Raw genomic sequence first — 9700 nt, 5'->3', positions numbered from 1 at the left:
CCTCTCTAGCAGCAAGTAAGACTTTTACTAAGGAAAGGCAACAGTGAGAAAAGTGCAAGGTTTAAACTGAACAGAAAAACCTCCAGCCAGGAACTTATTTTACAGATTAGATAAATAGACTCTGTAAGTGCAGCAGATCAAATTAATCTGCAAAATGCAAGCTGTTCGTCAGTGTTCAGTGTGTGCGAGCCGTGCCGCTACAGGACTTGTGCGGAATCAGATAGATATTTCAGTGCTGCGGACCAGCAAGAGCGTGCTGAGGAGAGGAGCAGCCTGCATTCGTTTCCTCGGGTAAGTTAAGAATAAATATTCAACAAAATGCTTTGCAAAGTTAAAGCCGGACTTTGATCTTTGGTACTAATTGATATTTACCACAAGTTGGTCCAAATCAGATCATAGGACAATAACTCACAGCATTTCAAAATGAAATATCATTAATTTGTTTGCTGGTCCTACTCCTAACGTTCTGCACTGTTTCTACAGCAGCTCTGAGAGCAGGATACCTGGAAACCAGAAGTTTGGGGAACCGATAAAGCCTTCACACATGAGCATAGCATCTTTAAGCGTTGCCCGTGGGTTTTGCACTGTCCGTTTTACACAGGTGGGTGAGTCTCCAAAAATATCATAGAAGTATGAATTAGTACAGTCACCTACAACTAGCACTAATGTTGACTCTTCAGGAAAATTTCTTCTTCTTATAGATAATATACATATGGAGAAATTAAAGAAAAGACTAAAAAACACTGATTTGTTTGCAGCAAGTGGAAAACCTCTCACATGACTCTCTGATCAGAAGAGCTGCCTCAGTGATTACAGACAGCTCATGTACTTTCCTCTCCCAGACCACCTTGGCTTACTTTGATGCCCTTGCAGACTATTCAAAGGTAGCTTTTTACAGTGTGTAAGACATGGTTTGTAAAATTTCATATCCCAAAAGATTTAAAAAAGCTTCTTTTAAATTCAACACAAATATGAGAGGACAAAAACATCTGGACACATCTATTCAGTAATATACTGCAGCAGTTTTCAGCCTAATATTAAATATGGTGACAATAAACTTTGGAATTTAATTTACTTGGACCAATTTACAAAAACTGAGAGACAATGGATAAAATTTGCAAAAAATCTAAAATAAAGTCTTGTATGTCTGATTTGAATTTACACAAGTAGCCCGAAATACTTTTCAGTGTCCTACAAACTCTTCTGAGTTTGTAATTCAAATGTTGCTGTGTACTGTAACTGACTGCTTTTGTTCCCTCTGTTTACTCACAGGCTGTGCACTCACGCATTGCTTTTCAAAGACAATATTTGGCCTCACTGGGAAAAATTACCCCAGCAGAGGAGGATTCACTCCAGCAAGCGATCAATGGCTGGCGTGCAGAGGTTGGTGTGTGTTGTCCTCTTTGTTCTTAACCTCTTAAGCCCCAAGCCTACCTGATCGCCTGCCTTTTTCCCCCGTATCAGCGGGCGTTGGGGCTTAAGAGGTTAAAACAAATGTTTAATGTACTTTTGTGTTGAGTTTATATTTTGGAAATTAGCTTTTACACCACAAAATTATTGAGTTTGTCACTTCTCTCTGTCTTAACAGGCTAGTGAAAGACTAGTCGAATGCAAACGTTATGAATCAGCTTGGATCAATGCCATCAGCCTGTGTAAAATGGCAGCTGAGGCAGCGTGCACTTCAGGTGAGAAGAATATTTTCCTGAATTATGGATGAATGAAGTCATTACAATCAAATTTGAAACATGTGCTGTTACTTTATAAAGTTCTGAGAATAGTTGCATACACCTATATTTTTACTTAGAAATCTGACAAAATGAATCTGTGTTTCCAGGAGCTCACCAGGCATCCATCTCAATGAGGACAAACATCCAGGTGGCCCAGTCGCAGGTGGAAGAAGCACAGAAACTTTCTGCAGAGGCAGATAAGAAGCTGGCTGAGACAAAAGTAGAAGAGATCCAGAGGATGGCAGAATATGCTGCCTTCCTTGAGGATAGTGATGGGCCTGAGGTGCATGAGGCTTATCTACGAGAGGACTAACACAGACATATGGGAAAACAGGAAAACAATGTGCAAGTGCTATTGATTTCAAAGTAATATGAGCTCAACTTTGAAAACTTTTTCTACTCTTTTTGCTGTAATAGCTTTCCTGCTGTGAGATATTTACATGTTTACTTTCACAGAAGAACAAAGCACAAAAGGCTAATTTTGAAAATAAAATTAACAATAAACCACTTGCATATATTTTTATTTAAGACTATTTATTAGGGTTAGTAAATGTAGGAAAACGATGGAATCACTAATATTTTGTTCCAGTGATTCTTATCCATCAGTGGATTACAATATATGTTTTGCTTTAACAAAGATTTTTTTTAAATAAAATGACTGTGTCCTCCTCCTTGTTTTTAAAGATTTAATTTCAATTCAATTTTATTTATAGAGTGCCTAATCACAACAACATCAAGGCTCTTTATATTGTAAGGTAGGCCCTACAACAGAACATACAGACAAAAACCCAACAATCATATACCCTATTATCCCCTATTATAACTATCACGACAGTGGGACGAAATACTCCCTTTGTGGAAGGGAGCCAGAGATTAATAGTAATTAATGATTCAATGCCGAGACTTCTATTAACAAATGGTGAATGAGAAAGGTGACTGAAAAGGACTACTCAATGCATCATGGGAATCCCCCAGCAGCCTATGCCTCTTGCAGCATAACTAAGGGTGGATGGGGATCACCTGATCCAGCCCAAAATATATGCTTTAGAAAAAAGAAAGGTTTTGAGCCTAATCTTAAAAGTAGAGATAGTGTGTGTCCCCCGAATTCAAATTGGAAGCTGGTTCCACATAAAAGGGGCCTAAAACTGAAGGTTCTGCCTCCAATTTTACTTTTAAATACTCCAGGAACAACAAGTAAAGTGCTCTAATGTAGTCATATAGTAGGGCTGCACGATTTTGCATAAAATGAGAATCACAATTTTTTGGCTTAGAATTGAGATCACGATTCTCTCACGATTTTCTTTTCCAGTATAAATATTTATTGCACTTATTAACTGCACATCAACTTCGTAACAGTTGAGACTGAACATAAAAACAATAAATAAACATAAAAACAACAAATGTCTCACGTTTTGTTGTTGCCGCAAAATGTTGTACTGCTTGAAATTCCGTCTCCACCGTTGCTCGACACTGCATGTATAGAGCAGGTAGTGCAACAATAGAAAAATAGTTGCGGGACGGCACTGTGTAGCGTTTGTCTAGGATGTTGATCATTTTCCTAAATCCCTCGTTTTGCACAGTGTTGATGGGAGCCGTTAGCTTCGAGCTAGTGGGTGTCAGATCTCCAAAAACGTCGGAGCACTTTTGCAAATATGTGATGTCTTGTAAACTGAGCAGGTATCTGACGTTTACACAACTACATTCACGCCTCAAAATATCTTAAAAGTGTATTTTGTGACCCAGAAAGAGTAATATTAAAACTAAGTAGCTGCCGCCATTGTTGGAATTCAACTTTTGCGAGATCCCGAGTTTGTTTTGCGAGATCTCCCAAAAGTCCGTCTTAATTTTTTTTTCTCCCATGTCCCCTGCGGGGCTCCGTACTAAACCAATGTTGTCTGCAGTTTTGGTTGTAGCATGCAACAAAGTTATACTGATTTTGATGATACTGCTAACAGAACTTCAGCTCTTTGCAAACATCTGCAAGACGGCATGCTAACGCAAAGCTAGCCAAGAACCCCAAGTGATAAGATACGATAAGACTTTATTGATCTTATGGCGGGAAAATTTATGCTTTACCTCAGCTCAGGTACAGAAGAAAAATACAAAAATACAAATAAATACAAACAAATACAAAATAAGTAAGATAATATTATAAACAGTAGTATACACAGTATGTGATTATGGATATAGAGTTCTGGAAATATGCAAGACGTAAATGATATTAAAGCTGAGTGTATGGACACCACTGCCCAGCAGCCAGAGCCTGATTGCTAACAAGTAACAAAGGCAGTAATGAGCAGTCAGGCTTGCAATCTCCATTTCTACCTGTTCATGTGTCTACAGTAAAATCATTGTGGTGTCTTTAAAGTCTCTTTGAGCTGGTTTTCAACTTCGCTTGCTGCATTACTTTTAGGAAAAGTAACACAAACTCACCAACAAGCATTTATTTCATTTGTTTACTTGAGGTTTGATACAACCTTTAATGAAGCCAAGTGTATTAATGATGAGTTGAACCAAGAACTTTCTAAGTTGGATAAATCGTTACAGCTTGTTACTATTAACTTTCAGTCCCGTTCTTATGTAATTTGGCATACTTCAGCCTTTTCTTGCTGTTTTTCTTCCTTAAGAATGACTTCTTGACAGACACCATTCTATCTAATCCATAAGTGAAATATAACATGTGTTTTGCTTTAATAATATAACAAAATTATTGTGTGTTCCATTGTTTTATGACATCTACATAACAGTAGTAAAAGAAAATGTGTATTTGTAACAATTTATAATTGTTATGATATCGGTTGTGCATCCACATTTGGTGCCCTATCACATAATGCCAAATTGCGATGACATGATTCAGGTGTTTTAATAATGAACATATTAGATCCTAGAAAATTCCATTTAGTTTTATTTATATTGTGATAAATAATCATGAAGTGTTTGATCTTGCTGATTAAATATGTCTATGCCTAAAGACATTAGAGAAATAAATTTGTTTTTACAAGTTCAAAAAGACATTTATTCTTATTTAGCCTCTTATGTTAGACTTGATAAGTGGAAAACACCACACATACTTATTATTTTGTTTATTGTTCCACATATTGTGTAGATATTCTACAGTAAATTCTGTCAAATGAGATGAACTAACTCTTATTATTTACATTTTTTTTTTAAACCTCAGTGTAAATTGTACCTGTTAAAATATATGAAGTTAATCATTACATGCTTGTCGATATTGTCCAAATTAATGAATGTTTTGATTAAATATGGATGTTACCATTATTAATAGTAGTGATGTACTTTGTCAAATCACATGTTTTTTTGAACAGGATGAAGTAGGCATGAGATTTTTCAAAGAAAGAAAGAAAGTTTCATCCCTGAGGCCATAGATGAGAGGACTCAGACACCTTGGAACAATACTAAAAAATACATAGTTAAAATATCTGAAATCTCTAAACAAGTTGACGTCAATCTGAAGGACAGCTGTTTCTATGAATGGACTCCACAGCTGAACAAGACAGAGAAACAGCTGGAAAGCATGAAGGATCACTGTTCTCACTCCTTTTTGTGTTGACTTCTTACTCTCTCCTGATGCAGCTTTGGCCACTTTCATTATTTGAACATATGAAAAAACAATAGTGATGCCCATAGTCATGAAATAAAACTGACTTACAGCTGAGCGAGCATGATCCTGCCATCTATAAAGCATAAACATTTCAACAGAGCAAATAGTGTATTGATTGTAGAAGCTAAGTGAAGCAGTAGCAAAGAACATGGAAATGATAACAATGCATGGCCCAGAGCTGAGGCCATGAATAATCAGGATACAGTACATAGTGCTGCGTGTGGAGCACAGCTGTCCATGACGAAGGGGCATACAAATGGCCACATAGCGCTCCAGAGTCATTGCTGTCAGAGTAACTGGTGTGACAATAGAATACACAAGCACAAAAAGACAGATAAATATACACAACCAAACTTGCACTGAACATCTGGTTAAAATAAGCAGGATATCGGTCATGAGTAACAAAAAGCTGTCTGACAGTAAAGTGACAAAAAATAAAATGTAGCGAGCAGATGTGTGAAAACATTCCTTTTTTACAAAGGTCACAATGAGCAACATGTTGATACAAAGAAAGATTATGACCAGGGTGTGCACAATCATGACCCGGACTGTCAATAGTTGGTGCAAGAAAGCACAAATTAGTGAGCTGTTACCTGCCATTGAGAACAAACACGAGTATTTAAATAACTTCTAAGAGTCAATCATTGTCATTATAAATGTAAGATTTACTCTAAAGACTGAAACCAAAAAATCAGTCTAGTGGAGAAACCTTTCGTCCTTTTCCAAACACAAATTTCCTCTTCTGACCACTGCAGTTCTCTTATAGATGACAGTGGAACATTATTTTAAAGGTTATATGAAACTGAAGTTGTCATATGGTGTCATCATCTTTCCTAAGAGATCATTCCCCTTGATAGCTGTACACTGTTGATAGATGGAGCACTCAGTCAGGAGAGTCTACAACTAATTAAAGTTTTGAAAACTTCGTTGCTTGTTGACAAGTTAATCAATTGGCATGGTTATTGCCAGAAGCAAGACTACATCCCATTATTTTTTTAAGGTATGTCTTATTATGCCCTACAGTGACGTGACCGTGACAAGCAGTAGGCCTATTTTGTGCAATATTCAAACAAGTCAATAGGAAAAATTATTTTCTTCCCTACTTATTGCCTTTAAGGTATTTATTGCACACTGGGCAGCGTAAATGATTTGTTGTTGTTTTTTTAATAAATTGCCAATACGTAGGGAATAGGACTCAGACACCTTGGAACATATCCAATAAATACACTATTCTCTTACATGTTTGTCTGAAATACCCTTATCATGGTGGCGGGGTTTGTGTGTCCCAGGGGATCCCAGGGGTTATGTTGTCTGGGGACTTCTGCCCCCTGGTAGGGTCTCCCATGTCAAACTGATCATCCTCTGTTGTTGACTTGGCTGTCTCTGACCACTACTGTGTGTTTTTTAACATCACCGGTTTTATTCAGCGGGAGACCTCGGTGCGAACTGTGAGGAGGCGCTATCTAACCTCTGAAGTGGCTGCAAATTTTACCAGGGTTTTAGACGAATGCCCCCCTGTGATTTTATCTGCACCCTGCGATTTGATTTTTAATCATTTCAACAGCAAACTGAAGAAAAGCCTTGACTCCGTTGCTCCACTCACCACCAAAAAGATTAACGTAAAACACGTATCACCCTGGAGAAACGAAGAAGTCAAAAAACTCAAAAGAAATTGCAGGGCAGCAGAAAGGAGGTGGAGGAAAAATAAAAATACTATCAACCATCAAATATTTTGCGAGCAACTTAAAATGTACAATAATACATTAAGGAATTCAAGAAATTCATACTTCGCCAAAATAATCAGTGATAACAAAAATAATCCCAAGGTCCTCTTTTCCACCATAGATCATTTATTTAACCCTGATTTTAACAGCTCCCAAAGAACCCCCACAGACTCACTCTGTGAGCAGTTTGCAGACCACTTCAGGGGAAAAGTAAGCGCCATCAGATCTGATATTTTATCTAATCGCGATATGTTTGTATCTGAGGGCTCGATTGTACCTGAGGAGACACTGGACAGCTTTGTCCTGGTTAATGCTGAGAACCTTCAGAAAGTTTTCTCCACAGTGAGACCCACCACATGTCTTTTAGATCCAATCCCTTCTTCACTCTTTAAAACACTTTATGGATTTTTTGAGGCTGAGCTTTTATACATGATGAATTGCTCTCTTCAGTTGGGTGTCTTCCCTGCTGCCTTTAAAACGGCGGTGGTGAGGCCCCTTCTGAAGAAGAGCAATTTGGATTGTAATGATTTTAATAACTACAGACCTGTATCCAACTTACTATTTTTAAGTAAAATCTTAGAAAAACTTGTTTTTACTCAGATTAATGATTTTCTAAATGATAGACAGATCCTGGAGATATTCCAGTCTGGATTTAGGGTGAACCACAGCACAGAGACTGCTCTCCTAAAGGTTTTAAATGATCTTAGATGTAACTGGGACTCCCAAAAGCTCTCAGTCCTGGTGCTACTGGATCTAAGCGCAGCCTTTGATACAGTAGACCACGCTATTCTTTTAAACAGACTGAAACACATGGTAGGCCTCTCTGGTGCTGTACACAACTGGTTCACTTCCTATCTCTCTGACAGAACTTTTATGGTGAGTATGGATACATGCTCCTCTAAGATCCATAAAATGACATGTGGTGTGCCTCAAGGGTCGGTTTTAGGCCCTGTACTTTTTAATTTGTATATGCTCCCTCTTGGCGGTGTCATCAGGAGGCATGGAGTGAACTTCCACAGTTACGCTGATGACACGCAGCTGTACATCTCCGTGTCTCCTGATGACACCAGACCAATGGATGCCCTTTTTAACTGTATTTTAGATATAAGATCTTGGATGGCAGAAAACTTTTTACAGCTTAACCAGGACAAAACTGAAGTTTTAATCGTCGGTCCTGAGGCTCAGAGAGAGAAACTCTTGTCTAAATTAGAGGCATTTTCACTATGTCCTTCGCTACAAGTGAAAAACCTGGGTGTTATTTTTGACTCTGAGCTTGGCTTTATCCCACATATTAAACATGTAACCAAAATTGGATTTTATCATCTAAAGAATATAGCCAGAGTCCGCCCTATTCTCTCTCGGGCCAACACGGAGATGCTGATGCATGCTTTTATTACCAGTCGCATTGATTACTGTAATGCCCTGCTCTCTGGTCTTCCTAAGAAGAATATTTCAACTTTACAACTTTTGCAAAACTCGGCAGCTCGTGTGCTGACGAAGACCAGAGGGCGGACCCACATTACACCGGTTTTAGAATCGCTGCATTGGCTCCCCGTGTGTTTCAGGATCAATTTTAAAGTTCTTTTATTGGTTTTTAAATGTCTTAATGGTCTTGGGCCTTCTTATCTCTCAGATCTGCTTTTACCATATGAACCCTCGCGGACCCTGAGGTCCTCTGGTACTGGCCTTTTGATTGTCCCTAAAGTCAGGCACATACTCACGGAGAGGCAGCTTTTCAGTGGTATGGTCCTCGTCTGTGGAACAGCCTGCTGGAGGAGCTCAGGGCCGCAGAGAACGTACATGTTTTTAAGAATAGGCTCAAGACTCACCTTTTTAATTTAGCTTTTACTTAGCGTTTATTTATTTTATGCTTATTTATTCTATCCTGTTATTTTATTATTAATTTAGGCTTTACCTAATATTTATTGATTTTATTCTTATCCATTTTTTAATCTTCTTACTCTATTTATATTTATATTGTATCCCGTTCTTATTTATTTTATCATTTTACCCTGTATATAGCCTATTGTGGCATATCTCCAGTGTTTCCTCGGAGGGGGCTCTCTGCACCGGGGCTGTGATCGACCGTGGCTGCTGGGTCTCCGGGGGTCCTCTCAGCCTGGCTGGGGGGCTCCTTTGCCTCCCTCCTGCTGTGTGCCCAGCCTGGAGGCTGCGGTCTGTGACCGGCTCTCGGTGCAGACGGCTCCCTGTTATAGTGTTTCCTCACTTGGCTCATGTGAACCCAGCCCAATTTTTACTCTTTAAGTGTGCGCGTGTGTGTGTGTGTGTGTGTGTGTGTGTGTGTGTGGGTGGGGTGGGGGGGTGGGGGGGGGAGATATGTGTGTATTCACATCATTTATGTTAATGAGAGTGTGGGGAGTGAGTTGGAGGGTGGGGTGGGCTGCTTTTAACTATGTAAAGCACTTTGTGCTACATTTTTTGTATGAAAAGTGCTTTATAAATAAAGATTGATTGATTGATTGATTGATTGATTGATTGATTGATTGATTGATTCAGAAGACCCCTATGAGCACAACACCAAGGAAACCGTTCACCCTGCCTGGGAAGGGTGCCAAGAGTGAGCGTCTGGTGGCCAGTCCTTAGTCCATGGGAACCGGCTGGGCAAA

General features: G+C 38.9%; 2 protein-coding genes across 3 annotated transcripts; one reads left to right on the top strand and one right to left on the bottom strand.

The window, feature by feature from the left end:
• LOC309688421 (diablo IAP-binding mitochondrial protein-like) lies at positions 1–2349 on the top strand. Of its 2 annotated transcripts, XM_082504136.1 has the most exons (6): positions 1–291; positions 484–601; positions 759–884; positions 1273–1383; positions 1589–1685; positions 1835–2349. In XM_082504136.1, exons 1-6 carry the CDS (start codon positions 155–157, stop codon positions 2038–2040), a joined length of 795 nt encoding a protein of 264 aa, XP_082360262.1. In that variant the 5' UTR covers positions 1–154; the 3' UTR covers positions 2041–2349. The 2 variants fall into 2 exon arrangements, with proteins under 2 accessions (XP_082360262.1, XP_082360263.1); XM_082504137.1 differs by lacking the exon at positions 759–884.
• A 2679-nt stretch (positions 2350–5028) lies between these two features.
• LOC309686972 (odorant receptor 131-2-like) lies at positions 5029–5949 on the bottom strand (the record flags this gene model as incomplete). Its single annotated transcript, XM_082501642.1, has 1 exon — positions 5029–5949. One exon carries the CDS (start codon positions 5947–5949, stop codon positions 5029–5031), a length of 921 nt encoding a protein of 306 aa, XP_082357768.1.
• Positions 5950–9700: the final 3751 nt, after the last annotated feature.

Source organism: Aulonocara stuartgranti (assembly GCF_965226115.1).
Source record: "Aulonocara stuartgranti genome assembly, chromosome: 14".
In the NCBI taxonomy this organism is placed as follows: Eukaryota; Metazoa; Chordata; class Actinopteri; order Cichliformes; family Cichlidae; genus Aulonocara; species Aulonocara stuartgranti.
The sequence above is the reverse complement of the archived record's forward strand: the minus strand, read 5'-3'. Positions and strand labels throughout refer to the sequence as shown.